The 22,599-nt window shown below is 35.5% G+C and overlaps 2 protein-coding genes across 2 annotated transcripts in view; both read left to right on the top strand.

Annotated features, from left to right (window-relative positions):
• The window catches only part of kcnd1 (potassium voltage-gated channel, Shal-related subfamily, member 1), a 71,306-nt gene extending 69,089 nt beyond the window's left edge, over window positions 1–2,217 (top strand). The window contains exon 7 of the mRNA XM_017467220.3: window positions 1,100–2,217. Within this exon, the coding sequence (XP_017322709.1) occupies window positions 1,100–1,301 (202 nt within the window). The 3' untranslated portion in view covers window positions 1,302–2,217. The remainder of the gene's footprint in view (window positions 1–1,099) is intronic.
• Window positions 2,218–7,378: 5,161 nt separating this feature from the next.
• Window positions 7,379–22,599, top strand: part of LOC108266007 (scavenger receptor cysteine-rich type 1 protein M160) — a 29,018-nt gene continuing 13,797 nt past the window's right edge. Inside the window, exons 1-9 of the mRNA XM_017468932.3 lie at window positions 7,379–7,461; window positions 13,308–13,631; window positions 14,643–14,750; window positions 16,075–16,293; window positions 17,505–17,708; window positions 18,254–18,568; window positions 19,735–20,034; window positions 20,650–20,916; window positions 22,053–22,343. Of these exons, the coding sequence (XP_017324421.1) occupies window positions 7,419–7,461; window positions 13,308–13,631; window positions 14,643–14,750; window positions 16,075–16,293; window positions 17,505–17,708; window positions 18,254–18,568; window positions 19,735–20,034; window positions 20,650–20,916; window positions 22,053–22,343 (2,071 nt within the window). The 5' untranslated portion in view covers window positions 7,379–7,418. The remainder of the gene's footprint in view (window positions 7,462–13,307; window positions 13,632–14,642; window positions 14,751–16,074; window positions 16,294–17,504; window positions 17,709–18,253; window positions 18,569–19,734; window positions 20,035–20,649; window positions 20,917–22,052; window positions 22,344–22,599) is intronic.

Below are 22,599 nucleotides of genomic sequence, written 5' to 3'. Positions count from 1 at the left end.
AAATACATTAAAACAAAGAAAGCTATATTGTTAGAAACTGTGAAAAACCACTTCAATGCTAAACTGATTTAAAAACAAAAAAACAAAAAACCTTATAATGGTTGATGTGGCAAAGTTTCTTTATACTTTATTTAACATTCATGGAAGGAGTCTCCAATGTCAGCTCAGGCAGTACGTTTTCAGACACAGTAAAGTGTCCCCCCCCCCCTTTGTTTGTTTATTTTTGGGCTTATTAATTTAAAGAAAGAAAAACATGTGCACGGAGTTTACATGTCATTCTTTTCATACAAAAATGTCATTCTTGAATTCATTTTTTTTTTAATTGTTGACAAATTGCCATGGTATAAGAGCCATAAAGCACTCCAGGATGTGCTGCTGGCATACCTGATCGAATTTGGAGTCTCATCATTGATTATTTTCTTGTAACAGCACACCCCATTGGGATTCCTTCCTTCTGTAATATCAGCTCTACACAGTCCAAATGGATATCAAGCTTTGTAGTGTCTTCTAAAAATGAAGACACGAAAACACTGAACAATTTTACTCCTTTTCTAACTGTTAGGATTTGCGATCTTCAGGTTACGATACTTAAGAAGAGAGAAAGTGAAAGTACACAAAAAAAGAAGACGCCCTTGCCCCGCCACACGATTCCCGCACCAAGCGTTTAGGAGAGTTTGCCAAATGACACACAGACACACAAAATTCAAATGGAAAGATCTCCGATTTATGCAAAGAAAGGCAGAGTATATGTATTGTATTAGACACACAGCAGAGACAATGGGTATTGATTGGCTAGGCGGAAGAGCATATTTGCATAAAACAGGACGCATACCAATGTAAGAGAGGAACAACGCCATATATGGTGTTCAGGAAGTCATAGGAATGCGAGCAAATGGTATTCGGGAAGACATGATCACAGGCTTTATCTGTCTGTACCTGGTTGAAACTGGTTTAGTGCAGTGGTGAAAGAGTTAACAAAGGAACAAAGAGTAAGCAGTGTTAAAAAGGGAACAGAGAGTCAAGAGTTGTTCAAAGTAAACTTATCACTAACTAAAACGAAGATTCTGAAGACGTTTTCTATGATTTCTTTCTCAAACAGTCGCTCCAGCCTCAATGCCAGGACAGAAGACCTGAAGTTAAACTGTGAGCAGCGAGACTTCACGGCAGCCATCATTAGCATCCCCACTCCTCCAGCCAACACACCTGATGAAAGCCTGCCATCGTCACCTGCCATCCCAGGCATCCTGCGCAACTCCCGCTGCTCCGACAGTCAGGACCCTGTCAAGATCTCCTTCTTATAACAAAACCGCCTCCAAGCACAGAGCTCTCCTCCAATGCACAAATGGGAAGGAGGGAGCTTTTCCTGTCAGACTTACCACCAAAATATCATCCCAAGATACAATGCATTTGACAAAGGCACCCAGCTACAGCTTCATCCCAGACTGTAAGCTCCCTCAAGATTCTGTGAGAATAAATCAGCAGGAACTGAGACGTGACCCGACGCAGGTTTCATTACAGCCTTTTTTGGAGGACTGATAGTTGGGCGTTTATGATATTATGATTCTTTCACAGATCTGCATCTGGTCAATCTGCCGTTCTTGGGAAACAAAGACAAGGAACATGGAAAAAAAAAACTGTTCCACGTTTTATTTTATTTATTTATTTTGATGGAAACAAATACTGGATATCATGGATGATATAGTGTGTGCAATCACAGGGCCAGTATTAAGAGTATGAAGACAGAACTATATTCCTATATAGATATATCTTTAAAGAGAAAGATATACAAATACTGTATCCTGCAATAGATGCATTCACAAAAAAGAAAAAACAACTAACAAAAAAGAAACCAAACAGATATTACAGATATTATGATTGCGACTCAGTGGGTCAGTATACATATATGTATCATAATTTGTATCATACTTCACATGCATCTTCCAACCTTACCAAAAAAAAAAAGGTCATCAGTGCCACCCTACTCAGACATGCATGTTATTGTGCAGTAGATTGCAAAGAATGGAGCAGCTAAAATGCTATTCCTGCCTATTTTTTTGCATGATAATTCCCTCACCTTTGTTTTGTTTTGTCCTATTTTATTACCTGATGTCATTGAAAAAGAAAAAAAAAAAACATTTATAGAATATTATACATCCAAAAGTGCACAGTAACTTTAAAAATAAGATAGAGAAAAGTAGAGAAAAAAAAAAAAACATTCAGGCATGACAAAAATCTCTGTCTGGACGTACATGGGTGTATGCGGGGGTAACGGGAGTAATGGTGGGAGAAAGGATTTGTGTACATTAATCACAAATATGCATGGATACCGTTATAGGTATGGTTTTCCTTTTCCTTAATTTTTTTACATTCATTGCTCCTTTGGTAAGTTTATGGCATTTTACTGTATGTAATTATGAATGGAGGTAGATGAAGGGTTTTGCTACTGTCATTTGCGTTAACTGAATCCATAATATAATGCATTTATGGGATTAATTTTAATCCATCTCAGTTGCCCTTGTGTTTATGTACATTGTTATTATTATTATTATTATTATTATTATTATTATTATTATTATTACTACTACTACTGTGATGCATCAGTGCTGCCAGTCTTTAAAATGTGCACTTTAAAATGTTTTCATTTAACTGCTTATACTATGATTTTCTGATGATTCACATGCAGCAATGAAACTGGCAATAAAAATTTTAATTATTTTAGTAAAAAAGTGTTTAATATTCCATAAAAAATACTTGCACTTGACTGTGATGACAAATGTAAATGCGAGTCTGTTTACAGGCATTGTTCCAGGATTATTTTTTACTTTTGTTTGTTTGTTCGTTCGTTCGTTCGTTCGTTTGATTGTTTGCCGCCGTTTGTAATTGGAGCCATAAGATCGTGGTAGCTTGGACACGCTGGGACAGCTGCCTCCGCTTCAGCATACACAGACTATATGGACATGATTGCTTTGGGAGGACGATGGAGAGTGTTCGATCTGAAAAGCACAGAGGTGTACAGTCTATTTCACCAATAAAGTGAACAGAACTCAGCAAACTCAATCTGTGGATTCTTTCACAGCGGTGAACTGTGGGAGCAGGCGGAGTTGGTCGGGTTTTTTTGCGCTTATTTTGGGAGGCTGGGTTTGGTAAAATTTGATGTGGGAGAGAGTGGGATTGATCACACTTTCTGTGGGGATGGGGGGGCTGAGTCAAAGTTTTCTGTTTGAGAGCGTGGGCTTGGTCAAACATTTTGTGGGAGAGGACACGAATGATCAAACTTTCTTTGGGAGTGGGCAGGAGTAGATCCATCATTGTATGGTAGTAGATGGGATTGGTCCAACTTTCTGTAGGAGCTGGGAGGAATGATCAAACATTTTGTTGGAGTGGGCAGGATAGGTCCAAGACTGTGTGGGAGTGAGGGCGACTCGTCAGACATTTTGCAGTAGCGGCACAATTGCATCTTTGTGGTCTGGACACTTTGATAATGTCCCTCAGATAAATGTTTAAATGTGCCCAAAATTATAGCTCAAGTTCTGTCACCTCAGATTATTACTCCTGGCTGACCTATAATATTGCAAAGACAAGTCTACATTTGAGTCCTAGTCATATATATGATTAAATAAAAATGATATTTAACTATATACAATGTTTGATTAAAATATTTCAATGCAGCTGTAAATAACCTGTCTTTTGGGCTTCCGGGCTTTTCTGGGGTTAGCCATCAGCAGTAATATCAGGGAGGCATCTGCAGAGTTTTTTTAAGCAATGGCCAACAATTATAGCCTTTTGTCATCACTATACTCCAATGGGGACAATCTAAGAAAATCAAGATGTTCTCTTTTTTTTCTTGAAAGAAACTGATCAAGACAAAGTTCTCAGTGAGATTTTTTTTTTAATGATTATTTTCGTCACAGATTTTGAAAGTTTGGGTTAATTTTAATAGTGTCCTGGACACAGATTATACATCTTATTGGATATTTATAAATTAATTTGTTTGTTTAGCCATCTGGGTTGTCGCTAAAGTAACTAAAGAGGAAGCAAACATTTGACATCCTGTTTTTCTCTGGTTGTTGCAAGGGCACATAGTGTACCTACCGTAGCTGCGAAATTTCCTGCGAAATGTACAAGGTTGTTTGGTAGAGTACTCTGATGATGCTATAGTGATGCGTGTGGTGAACCTAAATCTGTCAGCCACAAGTGTTCTGAACATGCAGTGCATGTGCCAGGTTACGGACCACCTTAAGGAAATGACAGGTCACCCAAGTTATGCATCAGTATGGCTCTGAAGATCCATGACGTAATCAGAGCAGTGGTGATGAGACTCACATTAAACCCACAGAGCCAAAACACATTAGCCAACGCCAGTAAAAATTGTGGGTCAGTATACACTGACGCCTAGTGTTGTGGAAGAAATCAGGAGACCGAAAATAATTCCACAAATCTTGATTAGTAAATTTAGTGAAATGAGGTAATAATGGCAATCAAAATTAGAGATGGCACGTGGGGACAGCAGAGGGTTTAGGAGAAAGACCTTTCAGAAAAGGTTCCACGTAGAACCTCTTAAGGAAGCATCACAATTTGACTGTTGCAATAAAGGCAACAAGAGCTACTGGACAACGATATAAAAGGTGGAACTATTAAAGCCCCCATGAAGTGCCATGACACACTGCATTATTATTATTATATGTTCATGTAATGTCCACTGAAACAGGAAGTCAGGGGAGACATATCGAGTATCTCTTCCACATTTTTAAATAGCCAATAGGGCTAAGCCGTACGTGACAGTTAGTACCATGGATTTTTGTAACGATGAGGGCGGAAGCATTTGATTGGAAGTGAAGAATGATGTCAACAAAATTGCTGATCCTTAAATTCGTCTGTAACTTTGAATGCATATATCTTCTAAAAAGTTTTGGAGCACACTAGCTCATAGGTAACCTTAAGGCTAACATGCTCATACTAAAAACCACAAAACATCAATTTTGATTTCGTGTGGACTTTAAAAAGGTACTCAACAAGTGAATTCCAGGTGTAAAACCTAGTACTGGGCTGCACAGTGTATCCATGTAGCAGGTAACCTTGCTGACTCATAGTTCCAGGGTCCCTGGTTCGACCTTGAGTTCGCATTACTGTCTGAGCAGAGTTTCCACAAGTATATCTGGGTTTCCTCTGGGTTCTCCAGTGTCCTCCGATCTCCCACCAAAAAATGCAAGTTGGAGGATTGGCTATGGTAAGTTTCCCCTAAGTCTGAGCGTGCGTGAACGTGTGTGTGCATGTTGTTTATCAATGTCCCGTCCAGGGTGTATTCCCACCGCACACACAGTGTTCCTGGAATAGGTTCTGGATCTACCATGACCCTGACCAGGATAAAGAGGTTAATGCAAGTGAGAGAGATAAAGTAGTGGTATTATAGCTAGTAAAAAAAACTACCTTGTAGAATTTTTTTTTAATTAGCTGATAAGAACCCTGTGGAGTAGCAATCAACCCTCCCATCGTTTACTCTTTCACAAGGTTCTTTAAGTAGAAACAGTTCGACCGAGAACCATTAACCACCCGCTGGTATCACTTTCCAACTTACTTTTTGCTTATACTGTATGACTATATATTACATTTAGAGTCCACCCCAGCTCTCTCTCGCTCTCTCTCTCTCACACAGACACAAACTACCCCCCCCTATCTTCTCTCAGCACGCTGCGTAGCCACAAAGCCACAGCAAACACCTAGCATGTTTCCTTTGAACTGGCACTTCTCATCACACACACCCCGTGATGTGATCTTCAACTCAACTGCTTCATTTTCTATAAAAACAGCAGGGAGTCTTTTATATACAACTGAAGTACATTAATAAGCACCTGGTTCCTTTTTTATTTATTTATTTATTTTTTTAAGAAGATAATTTAAACCTTTCACTTCTAATTGTAGAACTGTGGAGAGATACTCTTCATTTCCTCAGGGTGGAGAAGCTGTTTAAGCATCCAAGCTCTTGACGCACCTTACAATAGCTTTATAAAGCATTTTTTTTTTCATTAGTCATGAAGTTCTACCACTTTAGTTTAATCCTGGCAGTTACAGTACATGCTGTATTCAACTAATTTTCTATTTTTATCAAGCGTGAGTGTGAGTTGTGTTATAGAAGGAAAATGGTGCAGGGTAAGGCATCTCTAGAGCAGAGCTAGTTGTAAGAAACAGGATATATATATATATATATATATATATATATATATATATATATATATATATATATATATATATATATATATATAAGGAAGCCAAATCAGGAAATGGGGAAACAAATTAAATGTCTGCGAATGTTTTTTTTTATATATATATATATATATATATATATATATATATATATATATATATATATATATATATATATATATATATATTTATATTTGGCTTCCTTATGTTGATCACTTAGGCATTGATACTGATTTGAATGATTTCAATCTGTTGTAGAAACATCTCAAGGATGATCAGTGGAAACAGGATGCATCCGAGCTCAATTTTGAGTGTCATGGCATAGGCTGTGAATACTTATTTACATGTGCTTTAAAAAAAAAAAAAAAATATATATATATATATATATATATATATATATATATATATATATATATATATATATATATATATATATATATATATATATATATAATAAATTTGCAAAGATTTCAAACAAACTTCTTTCACGTTGTCATTATGGGGTATTGTTTGTAGAATTTTGAGGAAAATAGTGAATTGAATCCATGTGGGAATAAGGCTGTAACATAACAAAATGTGGAAAAAGTGAAGCGCTGTGAATACTTTCCGGATGCACTGTAAATCTGGAGAAAAAAAAAATCCACAAGAAATTGAAGACGATAATACACTTTTAGGGAAGTTAAAGGTTCTTAGCTTACGAAAAATGGTTTTACTTGGAACCCTTTCTAATGGTGAAATAATCTGTTATAGGGTTCTGCATAGACCCTCCAAGGTTTTTCTCCAAGGGTTCTAGATTGAACCTTTTTGTTTATTAATATCAATCCATGTGGTTTTACTAAGTAGCATTACTGACGAAAATATCTGAACAATTCAAGCAATTCTAATCAATCAAAATCACTATTCTCAAAATAGTGCACTCCAAACCAATGGAATATTTTAGAGAAAAGCTTTTTTGATCATGTTAGATCCATGTGTGTTGCGTTGTGAGGTCGTTAATACATTTATTTATTAAACAAATAATCACGTCTTAATTACATACATTCAGCTTATAGTGAGCATCAGCATTACATATCCGACATCTGACATTAAAGCAAAGTTCTATAATCTGCAGGTTTTAATCGTCGTATGACATCACGCAGAGTTTAAAAGCAGGAGCTTTCTCCCTCTCGCTCTCTCTTTCATTCTCTCTTTCTCTCTCTCACTTCTCACCAGTGATCATGTGGTTCCTGCTCATATATGTCCAACTTACAGCAATACAAGGCAAGTAAACTTTTCTGTTTTATTACGATGAACATTATGATTTTTGTCCAAATATATAGAACTACCATTATTTATTATAATTTCAACAGTTTGAATTCTAAAGTTTCTTTTCTGTCTTATTCTGAGTCACTCACTGATAAACATCATTGATAAATATTGATCATGAAATATTCATGATAATGGAGCAATACATTATTGTCATTAAGTTAATTGCCATTAGATTCCAGTGGTAAGACAGTGGGGAGATGTATTTAAGATGTATTTTTCCTATTTTTTCCCCTATATTATTCTTAGTAAGATGTTATCTTTAGCTGTAGGGTTTTTTTTTTTTGTTGTTTTTTTTTAGAGGTGTGTCATTTGCCGCCAAAAATTGTTCTTTCAAAATCGTCACCAAAACTAAAAATGTATGTTGAGTTAACCTTAAGTTTAGCTAAGCAGCTAGTTAAATTTTTATAATTTAGCTATTTAAATTAGGTAGCTATTTACATTTACATGTAAATACATTTTTTTTTTATTAATTTAGCAGACGCTATTATCCAAAGAGACTTACATATTTAAGTTCATATATTTATTTGTCAAATTAGCTAGCTAGTTAAGTTTTGTAACTTGGCTTGTTTAATAAGTCAGCTAGTGAATAATAATAATAATAATAATAATAATAATTATTATTATTATTATTATTATTATTATTATTATTATTTTTTTTTTATTTATTTATTTATTTATTTATTTATTTTTTAAATTACCAACCAGCAGACCAAAATCTAGGTTTGTCTAAGTGTATTTGAATAGTAGAAGAGTAGAACAGAATATAGTAGAAGTCTAGTAGAATATTATCCTCAGGACTGCTTAGTAAACTAGCTAGTCATGCAGGATTGGCATGATGAACTTCTGGTCTGCTTTTTAAAAAAAGTGTACATTTCTCTCTTTAATACTTGATAAAGTTTAAATGTAGATACTTTCTGACCTTCAGTCAAATAGATTTTTGGCTCCGTACTTCAAGTTTTTAGACAAATTCTGAGATTTTGACACGGTACGCATACTTTTACTTAACTATAGCTTCTCTGTACTTTTCCCATCCTTCACCAGAAACTGAACTTATAGATATCTTTACGCATGAAATCATAAAATATGTTCACTAAGGAAGTACATCATTTCAGATGTTTAAAGATGCAGGACACTGAGTGGTTGAGTCATATTATTTGCTCTAAAGCTAAACGCAAAATAAAAGATAAGCAGGAAATAAAATACATAAAATATATGTACATACATATATGTTACAATAAAAAAAATGTTCAAAGTGTAATGTTTCATAGGCAATGGAAAAGAGAAGTGTTTTTAATTAAATCATCATTATCATCATAATTAAATGAATAAATTACAAATGCATTTAGTGATTAAATTTAGTTTTCTAATGAATGAATGAATGAATGAATGAATGAATGAATGAATGAATTAATTAATAGATGATGTGTCAAAAGTATGGTGTCATTCATAACAAGAAAAAAAAATCCATTATCGATTTTCTCTGCTATAAGAGGAATAATAAATACACCTTATGCTGTAATAGGAAAAGAATTAATTGTAGGGTTTCACAACAACTCATCCTATAATTGTCCTATAACTGTCCTATAACTGTCCTATAACTGTCCTATAATTGTAAGTAATAGCACACCCTATTGTGTTTTTATTCCGTAGTTATACATAGTACTTATTACTGCTACAGCTTATTAGTAACATGTTAACATTAGAAGCAACAGTAAAGGACAGTAACTCACTGTTACATAATAATAATAATAATAATAATAATAATAATAATAATAATAATAATAATAATAATAATAATGAACTACCATTATTTATTATAATTTCAACAGTTTGAATTCTAAAGGTTCTTTTCTCCCTTATTCTGAGTCACTCACTGATAAACATCATTGATAAATATTGATCATGAAATATTCATGATAATGGAGTAAATACATTATTGTCATTAAGTTAATTGCCATTAGATTCCAGTAGTAAGACAGCGGGGAGATTGTGTTTGGATGACATGCTGTGATTGTCCTGAGGCTGTATTTAAGATGTATTTTGTATTGTCATTTGCTAAACTGTGAATTTTGTTTAAAAATGTAAAGACTGACGGCTTTGCGATTTGAAAGCAAATCCAATGAAATGGCCATTAAAAAAAAAATTGCTCATAAAATTCTCAAAGAGAAACAAACAATTCCCATTACTTCTGCAGTTATATATTTTCTATTTAAAAAAATTAAAAAATAAATAAATAATAAAAAAAAAATAGAATGCAGATTGAAGCCCAAAATGCCTTCCACAATGTAATTAGTTATGCACTTTGGCATGGTATTGCTCTGCACAGTAGTACTGTAGATTTGATTGGTTATTACACATATATGTGATTATAGTTATTCTCTAATTCATGGCTCAGTAAGTATGGCATCTGACATTTTAATCCATGAAAATAATAACATCCAGTTGCAGAAATGCACTCATATCCGATTGTAATATACAGTAGAATTATGCATGTACATAGGTATGGTGTAATGGTTACAATATATAGAAGTATCGCATCGCATTTTTAACACGTAAAGACCTACGTTCTTTGTGAATGCGAAACAAATTTTGTCTGTGTCATTCATTTTTATAGCACATGTGTTCTTTAAGAAGTTAAGCCGTTTTAGCTTCATATGTTATAGTTAAAGATTCTTAGTTTCCTAAATGAGTTCTTCTTGGAACCCTTAGTGCTGCTGATATCTGTTGTAGGGTTCTACATTGAACCTTTAAGCGTTCCTACAGAGGGACAACCAAAGAACCCCTCTATGCAATATAGATTAAAACATATTATTATTATTGTTATTATTATTATTATTATTATTATTATTATTATTATTATTATTACTACTACTACTACTACTACTACTACTAAACAGCCAGAGTACTAATCCATGGAAACATTTGATATACTTTAATTGTCTTTAAAGTAGCCAGTTATTTCTGAGAGAGTAGATTATTTATATCCTGTAACTTCAAGCAAGTGAATATGTATTTCATTAAATTAATAAATTTATTTCATTTAATGTATTAATTTAAACAGCGTTTTGTGTTACCTATCAAAGACACTCGAGTTCTACTTAATATTTTCTTCAAAATTGTTAAACAGAGGTTGAAGATTTTTTTTTAAAAAAAAACCCATTTTAAATATTTGTAATTGAATATATGTCGTGTTCTTTTTTCATTATAGCCGACGGTGTACTTACATAACACTACATAAACCGGCTCAAAATAACACAAAATCTGCGTAATCTATATACTTACAGTACTATACATTGAGTATGTTACATCTATTATCATTGTCATAAAGGAAGTATATTTATTATACTTTACTTTAAGGCATTTTATCACTAAAGCATACACAGTATAGCAGATGCAATGTGTTTAAATATATATTTTAGACATACATACTGTGTATGGTGCTGTTCCAGCATCACGACACTGCCTGCTTGTTTCATTTACACTCCTTCTATAGGTTTATAAAGGCCCATGATGGCTTTCGCATCTCATTCATCTCTAACAGACGGCCGTCCAAATCGAGTTTTAATATCATCAAGTGCTACTTTAGAGAGCGGTCCAAAGATAAAACACAAGAAATGGAGTCAGTTAGTTTGCTTGAAATATCTGGACCGGCATAATAGCATAACGTTCAAAAAGACAGCTTAAGAAAAGGCCAGAACTTTAAAACGATAGTTTTCACTTCGTTTAATTAAACGTGTTGCTGTTGCTATTATTATTATTATTATTATTATTATTATTATTATTATTATTATTATTATTATTATTATTATTATTATTATTATGGGTCACTGACATTTACCAAGTTACAATATGGTTAAAACTAATTTAGTTTTTTTTTCTATGCCTTTTCTGAATATCTATCTATCTATCTATCTATCTATCTATCTATCTATCTATCTGTCTATCTATCTATCTATCTATCTATCTATCTATCTATCTATCTGTCTATCTATTCGTCTGTCTGTCTGTCTGTCTGTCTGTCTGTCTGTCTGTTTTTTTTTTTTATTACCAATATGCAAAATGTAATTTATGCCCCTTTGGTTCCAGGTCCTCTATTTTTTCCCCTTTGTTGCCATAGCAACAACTAATCATGCTATCACATATTAATGAAATGTCTATTGCTGTCAAAGTTGAAATAATCAGCCAATCTTATCTTTTTATTTGAATCATGTATATATTGTTTTAATTATGTATGATTTTAGTTTTCTATAATAATTCTATAAAATCTTATTTTACTTGTAATTATTTTATTAATGTTATATAAATGAAAACCTCAGCTAAATATCAACTATATTACATTCATTATGCAATTTCCACGCAATGTCCTCACCATGATAACCTCCGTGACAGGTGTGTGTGTGTGTGTGTGTGTGTGTGTGTGTGTGTGTGTGTGTGTGTGTGTGTGTGTGTGTGTGTGTGTGTGTGTGTGTGTGTGTGTGTTAATTGCATGCAGTGTGATTTTGGGTAGCTCTGTGGTTTAACTGAACCTGCTACAGACTTGACATGTACTTATCAGAAAATCTGCAACTCCTACAGAAACCGAGCACGAACACTCTCTCTCAGATAAGCGCAGAGTTTCAGCAGAGCGTGTGGTTAACCCTTCCTCTGCATCTCACACTTACACCAATATTTTCCACTGACCACATGAGGTTCATTTGATACACTAATTTGAAAACTAAAAAAAAAAAAATCTGTATGTTTTTAATCTGCATGTTTTTATTCCAAATATGTATCCGATCATAAAAGTAGTAATCATCTGGTGCACTGTACAGTAGTATGTGCTGTGAAATAGGCTGATTGGTGTGAAGTGTTATTGATTTGTTTACAGATCTTTTTTTTTTTGTTTTTCAGAAGCTACATAAGATATTTACATGTTTCCCACAAGACCGAATAATAACAATATACACAGATCGACCTGTTCAAAAGTTTACACCCCCTGGCTCTTAATGTATCGTGTTGCCTTCTTGAGCATCAGTGAACGTTTGCACCTTCTGTAATAGTCGTGTACGAGTCCCTCGGTTGTCCTCAGTGTGAAAAGATGGATCTCAGCATCATATAGCCGATGTTGGAAAGGGCTCAAATATCCAGAAGATGCTGGAAAAGTAAAGAACGTGCAGGACCCGGAGGATTTTTCTGAAGAACAGGGGGCAGTTTAACTGCTCAGGACAAACAACGGACTCATGAACAACTATGAGCTGGTTCATTTGTGTAAAATCAGTTATTATTGTGTCTTGTGGACTATATGTAAACATCTGTTATGTGAAATAATTTATTCAGGGCAGGACTAAATGAAAAACGGCATTTTTATGATCCCGCTTATTATTATTATTATTATTTTTAATTGTTAACATTTTGCAGGTTCTGTGAGGCATATGTAAACTTATGACTTCAACTGTATTTCCATATAAAACCAGCAAATTAATTATAGCATAGTGGCCTCAAGTACTGCTGTACAGTCCTGATAGTTTTATACACATTATTATGCACTTTAACGTCCACTATATGAAGAACGTTCCAGTAATCACTAAATTATCACCTACATTAAATTATAGGCATCTACTGTACTGTACAGTATGCGTTACACATTTGTGAATAACAAAATGTAATTCTACAAAATTCTCTAAAGATTATTTTGTTTACTATTGAATTCTGACATACTGTTATATTAACGATTATTATTCAGGAAAAAAAAGAAAGAAAACGTTTTATGTTGTGTGTGCCAAGTCAGTCCAATATTTTTAGAATTTTATCTTCTACAGCGCAAGATCGAATAGTTTTACGGGGGGAAAAAAGCCCATGTGTGGGCCGTCTGGAGGTGTACCACAATGGCGAGTGGGGCTTGGTGGGCCATCATCAGTGGAGACCCGTAAATGGTGAAGTAGTGTGTAAGTCGTTAGGCTGCGGTGCTCATGTGACATCTGGGATTTTATCTCAAACCGACATACACCTTTCTCCACTTGCAATCTTTTGGATGGATGAGGTCAAGTGTGTGGGGACAGAGAACAGGCTCTGGGAGTGCCCCTTCAACGGCTGGAAGATCAGTCAATGCCACCATCACAACTATGTTTCGGTTAATTGCTCAGGTGAGTAAACATTTTCAATGTTGTATTAGCATGTTAGCATGTTCAGTGTTTCAATGATTGCATGATTTACTGTTCTTAATTGAGTTAAAACGTGTCTGCAGGGAAAAATACAGGTGGTCAAATTGAGCACTGTGAGCACTTCAGGGCATGCCGTTATAGAAAAATAATCAACACCTGATTCAGAGAAGACTTGCTGTTACCTCCGTGAAGTTAATTATTTTCCAATAATAACATATCCAAAGTTGCTTTATCTCCCTTATTGCGCAGCAAATTGGAAACACCAATGCTCTTTTGTTTATTTATACACCCATCCATCCATTTTCCATACCGCTCATCCTACACAGGGTCGCGGGCGGAGTCTGAAGCCTATCCCAGTGAACTCGGGGCACAAGGTGGGATGGGGTGGATGGGGTGCCAACCCATTACAGGGCACAATCGCACACATTCACACACTACGGACAATTTGGAAATGCAAATCAGCATGAAGCGCATGTCTTTGGACTGGGAGAGGAAAGTGGAGTGTGAGGCAAACATGCTAAACACTAAGCCACATGCCCCTCTATTTATTTATACATTTGTAGTTGCATTTACCTGCATGTTGTGGGAGAGCCACAAAGCAAGTTACAGCATATGTTGCAGCAATAAACATTAAATACAGAAAGGCTAACAATGAATAAGCTAGTTTCAGTCATCAATGTTAACAGTATGCTAAGCTGTCAGTAATGTGAAATTTAAGCCATTCGATCAATCAATCATGCTAATGGAATTCAGGTCAGTAAAGAATGCTATTAGTGTTGAAAGTGAAAGTTATTTGTTCAATAATGCTAATAGCGAGCTAGTCAGTTCATAATGCATACGGAAAGCTAGTCATTTAGTAATGCTGTGAAACGCTCGTAAGAATTTTTATCGCTCAACCTTTCTAAATGTGTTACATTACTATAAACATATTCTCGGAATAATGCGGCAGATTAAACACAATGCAATAAATTGAGTTATTGTGTCTCAACACAGGGACTATTTCTCTGAGTTTGAATCTATTTGGATTGACGGATGAGTGTGCCGGGGTGGTCCAGTTCACAACACCGAATGGCATAATTAGTTTGTGCAAGCAGAACTGGGGTGAGTTTTGACATATCACTACTGCTCGTGTGTACAATATGTGTAATAAACTAGTATCTTATTGTGACTATCGTTATATGACCACAGTGCAGCAGTAACATGAGCAAACATTTACATTCCCAACACCGGTTATGGACCATGTTTTACTCCTGATCTTGCTTTTACACTTTTCTCTAACGTGCTAGCTATGTGCTGCTGTGACTATGCAAATGCACAGCTATTGTATAGTATGTTAAGCTCCTTTTCAACTTGGCCATATAATCTATTTAATGCCATTCTTTTCACCTGCCTAGTTTGCATGCACTGTCCTGCATAGTTGCTGTATATTTTGCACTTTATGAAGTCCTGTGTACTGTATTTTGTGGTGTACCATGGTCCGTACCACAGTTCATTCCAATGAAACAAACATAATGATGACTGTGTCAATGACAGCTTGGTTTTGTTTTTTTGTATAATTTTTTTTTTTTTTTTTTTTTTTTTTTTTTACTGGCAGTGCAACATAAAATATAGGGCCAAAATTTGATGGACACCTAACCATCACACTCATATCTGTATGCTGAACATCCCATTCCAGTTTTAGTCTCACTTTGCTGTTCCACTCTTCTGGGAAGGCTTTCCACTAGAATTTCGAACGTGGCCATTTTTTTGCCCATTCATCCACAAGAGCCTGCGGTGCAATTGCCGTTCCAGTTCATCCCAAAGGTGTTCAGTGGGGTTGAGTTCAGGGATCCGTGCAGAACACTCAAGTTCTTCCACTCCAACCTTGGCAACCCATGTCTTAATAGACCTTGCATTGTGCACAAGGGCATTGTAATGCTGGAGCAAGTTTGGGTCTCTTAGTTCCAGTAAAGGGAAATTGTAATGCTACAGCATACAAAGACAATCTATACAATTGTATGCTACCAAATTTGTGGCAACAGTTTGGGTAAGACTAACATCCACAATCTTTTGGCCATATAGTGTATGTTGTACATAGAAGTAACTTGTATTCATAACAAACATATGTTATATGACCAGTATTGTCTATATTCTTATCTTTGTTATTTTACACTTTGAGCACATTAGCAGGAGACCAATCCATGTTCTACGTATGTGTGCAACACAGGGTAACAAATGATATTTATATTGCAATTTAGATATTACACTGTAAAACAATAAATCCAAATGACTGTTTCGTAAGATCCCTCTGACTCGGAATGTCTAATCTGTACATACTTTTGTCGATGCTCTTTTTAGCTACTTCCATTGCCGTTTTAGCAAGGCATGCCAACTCAGAAATTCCAGATTAAAGACTTCTAACATGTGAAATATTGATTTCATTCAGATGATGACAAAGAAAATACGAAAGCAAATATGGTGTGCCAAGAACTTAATTGTGGGAAATATCAGAAGACACTCAAGTCCATCACCTTTGATGCAAATGGAAGTTCATACAAAGTGCCCCTAACCTGTATTGGCAATGAAACGGTCTCATGGCAGTGTGTGGACTGGGTATCTGCCAAGTCAAACACATGCCAAGAAGAAATCAGCATCATCTGCTCAAGTAAGATTGTAGTAAGATTGTGGCTTGATACTATTCAAGCTATACTCCATATTCTACCTAGTACCTCTTTGGTAAAGCCATTATTAACCATCATAAAAAATCTAGAGGAACCATTATTTCTAAGCATGTACATACATACTGTATTTCTACATTAATTGCAATTATAACTGTTCTTACACTGGCTACCATACACTTCTACCATGTATATTTCACAACAGTCAGTATGCATGCACCTTATGGCTCATATTCAGTAAGTGTGGTGGCCTGGGAAACCTTCTCATGTTTAAACGTTGACATTTTCAACTATATAGTTTTGAAAACTATATTACAAGTTACCCTGTTGTATGTATTTCCTAGTCCAACTAGTTACAGCATGTCATCAACTTCATCAGTGCTGACATATTTCCAGAACATTTTTTATTTTTTATATAATCTGACAAACATGAAACTCATCACTGACTAATTTTCACTTAACTGATTGTTGTTTGGTCTTACATCTGTGCTGAAATAATCACTATTCAATTCAGACTGCTTTTAAATTCAGCATTCAAAGAAATTTTAACTTTTAAATTGAACTTTAAATCAAGTGTAGCTTTTCTACAATGTCAGAAAATAATTTGACGGATTATTAGTATTTAGACCATTTGCAAACTGAATTTTAAGTCGTATGTCCCTCTTTTTTTACATTTTTTTTATAGCAAATACCCAACAGCTTGTTCAAATTCACAACATTCACAGCATAAAAAAAACTACAATTAACTAGCAAGCTAGCAACTAAAGCATATTCTATTTTATAGCTGTTTGTTAAACTGACTCCTTATACTAATGATAGTCTATGTAAGGTCACAAGGTAAATAAAACTTTCCTAGTCAGAGTCAGTGTCAGTGAAAATTATTTTTCTTTTCTTAAAGTAAAAGTGTTATAGAGAGAAAAAGTCAATTTTGGTTAAAAAGCAAAAGTACTGTAGCAACATCTACTGGGTTTTCCCTGACTGCCACACATATACCTAGACTGACGTACTAGGACCAATGTCAAAAACTAAACCATGTTTGTGTGTATTCTATTAGGAATTGATTAGAATATTCACTGGATAAATCCATCTTTTGACACAGACTCTCAGGAATATTATAATCTCACACAATCTGAATCGAGGTACATCACGGAGAGTGTATACCTCTTGAGGTAATTCTAATCAGAGTATTATTGAACAGATCATGAACGTGTCCGTCTGCGCGGTGGTGCTGATGTCTGTGAAGGAACTTTGGAGAAGGAGAACAGCACTGAAGGAAAGTGGTCTAATGTGTCATGTCAAGAGGGTAATAACATGCTTCATAAGATGTGTACTAAGCTGAGGTGTGGCGGAGCTGTCAGGGTGGATTGCAATGAAAGCCAGAACACCTGGCTTAAATGCTCAGGTAAAGCAGATTTATATGTGGCAATTTAAATACATTGTGATAGTCAAGCTAACAATGTATGAAAGCTGGTTTAAGGTCAGTAATGCTAAGTGAATGCTAGCCGGTTAGTAATAGAGTGTTCATCACAAATAATCTGACAGTGCATCAGGAATAATGTAAGCTACGGAATGTATTCAACAACTTTGTCAAAATCATGACATTCACTGCAGTGGTTAAGCTCATCAAGCTAGCAAGCTAGCAACTAAAACATAGTCTTTAGGTAGACTGATCATTGTACTGCTGTGTTTGTTAAACTGGCTAGCTAACCAGTTCGTAATGGTAATTGAAGGCTTTTCAGTCAGGAATGTTAACATGAAAATGGTCAATTATGATAAACATTCATTCTCTGTTGACCACATTATCATTGTTTTGCTATGCTCAGTTTGTGTTATCTTTGCTTATTGTTTTGTTCTAGAAATCTAAGTTTTACTTTTAACTAGACTAATGTAAGTGATTTGTCGACCATTCATTTGTTAAGCTAATGTTGAACACACCATACCTTTCAGATCGTGTCAAAATAGATTTAAGAAAAGGTGAGGAAAAGCCATCAGTATGTTATGGGGACATCTACGTAAGCGTGAATGGCTCATACCAGGAAATGTGCTTTGATGCCACCACTTCTAAAGAGACGATTAGCAAGGTGGTGTGCCGGGAGTTGCAATGTGGAGCCCCCCTCTACGTGTCGCAGGGCTCCGTAAAACAGGGGACCGGGACCAATATTAGACATGTTGAATGTCACGGAGAGGAGAAATCTCTGTGGGAGTGCATACACAATAATGGCACTTTTGGCAGTTGTCAATCCATCAATATTATATGTTCAGGTAACTGCAATGCAAGTATAAAGACATGCAATATTCACAAAAGTCAACTGATCAAACAGCTGTATATTTATTCACTGTATATTTCTTGACGTAAGTTGGAATAGTATGGAAACAGTGATGGTAAACAGGATAAATTCCAAGTATAGTAACTCATAGTGTCTTCATAGACTTTCCAACATTCTTTTAACCTCTGTAGTCAAACTCCAGGCCCTGAGAGCCAACCTCAGTCTCAGTTTGATCTGCCAGCCTCTCCACCATCTCTCCGCCAGTCTCCTCCACCCCAGTCTGTCCTTTGGTCTTTCCTTCAATCCCCATTCCATCTTGCACTGCCTTGCAGTGCCTCTTCCAGTCTCTCCCTCTGCCACTTTCCTGTCTCTTCTTCAGTCTCTCCCCGGTCCCTATTTCAGCCTTTTTTCCAGTACCATCTTCAGTCCCAGTCTCTCTTTCCATCTCCCCCCAGTCTCTTGTTTAGCCTTTCCTGCAGTCTCTCCTTCAGTCTTTTCTTCTCAGTCTCTTTTTCAGTCTTTCCTCCAATTTCTCTGCCTTGTCTTTCTTTCAATCGCATCCAGTTTCTCCTTAATTTACTGCCAATCTCTTCCCATTCTCTCCTCCAGTATCTTCCTGTTTGTTTTTTTTTAACTTCAGTAATCTCTCCACAGTCTCTCCCAGTTTCTCCATAATTTACCCCAAACTTTCTATTCAGTCTCATCTTCAATTGTTCTTTCATTCTCTCTCCAGTGTCTCCTTCAGTCTCCCCCCCGTCTCTCATGTAGTTTCTTACAGTTTTCCCCTAATTTTCACCAGTCCCTCTCAGAGATTCCAGTGTCCTATAGTACCTTTAACAGCTTCTCTCCATTTTTCTCCTGTCCCTCTCTAGTCTTTCCTAAAGTCCCTCCCTAAGTCCCTACCTCAGGAATTTTTGTTTTCTGACCTGCCTATTTTAGCGAGTCGATTTCTTATAGTTTATGTTATTCTTGTCTACATTATACAGGAGTACCATTACTGCTCCAACGTCATTATAATATCTTTTTTTTTTTTTTTAGTTCTGATTAAATATCATAAATGAAATATGCACATTAAAAAAATGTTTTAGAGAAACTAAATATTTTCGAAAGATTTCTCATATTAAATTAAATTGATAACAGAATAAAACTCTTGAATGACAGGCTCTCTGGACATGCGTCTGAGCAACGGTCTGGACAAGTGCGCAGGCCAACTGGAGGTGAAATCACAGGATTCCTGGAATAGCATGAGCAGTGTAGGCTGGTCGAAGGAAAATACAAAAATGGTGTGTCAACACCTTGAATGCAGAGAATCAGAGGATAACAATCATCATCGTTTTGTCAAGAGCAAATTGCCTCTACTGAAATGGAAACTGGAATGCAATGGCTCTGACATCTCGCAGTGTAGCATGACATCTGCGAAACATGGTCAACAGGATCCAGTTGTCAGCATCACCTGCAAGAGTATGGGTTTATATGTATAGTTTATATTTGGAATGTAGCGTATGTTAGCACAGTGGGTAGTGTTGATGCCTCGCATCTCCAGGGGCTCTGGCTTGATCCTGAGTTTGGGTTATTGTATGTGTGGAGTTTTGTCTGTTCTCCCATGCCCATGTGGGTTTAATTTATATGCTACCTCCAACCTCCCAAGGGTGGATTAGCCCCTAGGTGTGATTGAGTGTGTCAATGTTTGTGTATGTATGGGGTGCCTTGTGATGAAATGGCTTTCAATCCTGGGTGTATCCCTTCCCCAAGACCATTGTTCTTAGGATAGGGCTCCGACTGTACTGTGACCCAAACCAGAATAAAGCAGTTACTGAAGATAAAAGAATGAAATTAATATAGAATCTTAACGTCTCAAAATATTCCATTAACTTTTTTTAATTATTGCAATTTAAATTAAAATTCAAGTCATATGAAATTATATGAATAATATACTATTTAGAATTCGTATTATTCATCAGATCAGGTTGATATAGCAGCATTTCCCAAGCTTTGAAAATGTCATTTGTAATTAGAAATCTTTTACATTACAGATTCAATAGTGCTTTGATTTGATTCCCCTTGTTTTCCTGACAGATCCTGAGCTCTGGTTTCTGCAGGGCAACTCAACGTGTGAAGGGAGAGTAAAGAGTGAATCTGATGCATACTTGCCAGATATCACCCATGAAAGGGCTGCAGAAGTGTGTACACAGAATCTCTGTGGAGGTGTGCTCTTCACAAAACATGACAACAGCAGCATGGACTCCTCTGTTTGCCCTGAAAACGCAACCTCACCCTTCAACTGCTTCATGAAGAATACAAACACATCAACAAAACCCCAATTTGCCTACGTGAAATGCTCAGGTAATTGCAGTTAGCCATGGTAAAACTAAACAAAAACAAAACACAGTAAAATTTTAAGGTTATGGAGAGTAAATAACACTACGTTATATAGGAGTCGATCCAGCAGGAATAACTTATTTTTGTGCTTAAGGAAGCCATGTGCATTCATATAGTTCATTATCAACACGTGTTCATGTTAGCACTTAGAAATCACTACAAGCCAGTTTACTAACATAATATTAATAAAGCTATATTATTATATGTTTTTTTTTTGTTTGTTTTTTTCCAATCATGGCCGTGTCCTCTGTCAGACTTAACTGACTGCATGCAGGCTGGTATCACAGACAAGCTGCTATCAAGTTAGCCTGAATAGCCATAGTGAATACTCCCTTTATAGAACAGAGTAGAATCGAAATTTCGGTGTAACAACCATAATTACAAAACTACTATAAATAAAATAATATAAATAAATAAACAATACACAATAAAATAAGTATAAAAGGAAGTCAGCAGGGAGAAAAACAGTAATATGGCTTTTTTTCTGTTTTCTTAATGTTGACAGTGTTATAAGAAAAAATAATTAAATAATAATAAAAAAAAATTAAAGACAGCTATTTTTTGTTCGCGATTTTTGCCTGTTTGTCCAAATTCCGCTGCTGCAAAGCCTGACAGATTTCCCACACTGTTTCCCAGACATTTTTAATATTACTTCATGGAACAAATTCTGATTATTTGATCAAACGCTACCATTTAGGGTAAAGCTACATCCAGTGGTTCTAAAAGCAACTTAGCATTTTCTAAACGTTAGGCTTCTAGGAATTTTTGATCATGTCTTCTGGGAATATTTATCTGAAATGTTCCTACAATGTTGCTGAAACAAGATTTTGTTATTGGTTGTCTTATTTTGACACACTTTAAACTGCTTTAACTTCGACTTTTTCAAGTGGACTGAGGAAACTTCCACTACCCTAGATTCATTCCTACACTGGTACTAGTCCATAAAGTGTCTGAATGCACAATTTGCTGGTACAGGACAGAAGCATTGCTTTTACTCTGGAAATTGTGCGCTCTGAAAAGTTGCCGTGCTTTTAGATAAAATAAAATACCTTCTTTTTAATTTAATATACAAATGGACACATTTCCTTTTACCCTCTCAGGCTCCAGGGAGGTGCGGTTGGAGAACAGGTGCTATGGGAAAGTGCTGGTGTGTTCAGATGAAAACTGTGGGGTGTGTCAGGACACCTGGACGGAAGAGCAGTCAATAATGCTCTGTAACATCCTGGGCTGTGGAAAAGTGATTACAGAAAAGTACAGTGGAAAGAAAAAGCCTGGAGTGACCGTGGCCAGTGTACACTGCTCTAAAGCAGCTAAGAACTTCAGCCAGTGCAACTTTGTACAACTTAAAGACACTTCCTTATGCCAAAATCCAGCCTATGTTTCCTGCACAGGTAGTGATTCTATTCTCTCTATGGCAAAAAGAGCAACAACAAAAAAAGACAACAACAACAACAACAACAACAATAATAATAATAATAATAATAATAATAATAATAATAATAATAATAATACTATTGTAACATTACACTTTAAATGCAGCTGAAAGTGCTTTACATAACAAACATGACAATTTACAATAAAAAAAGATCGATTGAAATTATATATATATATATATATATATATATATATATATATATATATATATAT

Source organism: Ictalurus punctatus, chromosome 5 (genome assembly GCF_001660625.3).
Source record: "Ictalurus punctatus breed USDA103 chromosome 5, Coco_2.0, whole genome shotgun sequence".
NCBI classification, from domain to species: Eukaryota; Metazoa; Chordata; class Actinopteri; order Siluriformes; family Ictaluridae; genus Ictalurus; species Ictalurus punctatus.
The sequence above is the reverse complement of the archived record's forward strand: the minus strand, read 5'-3'. Positions and strand labels throughout refer to the sequence as shown.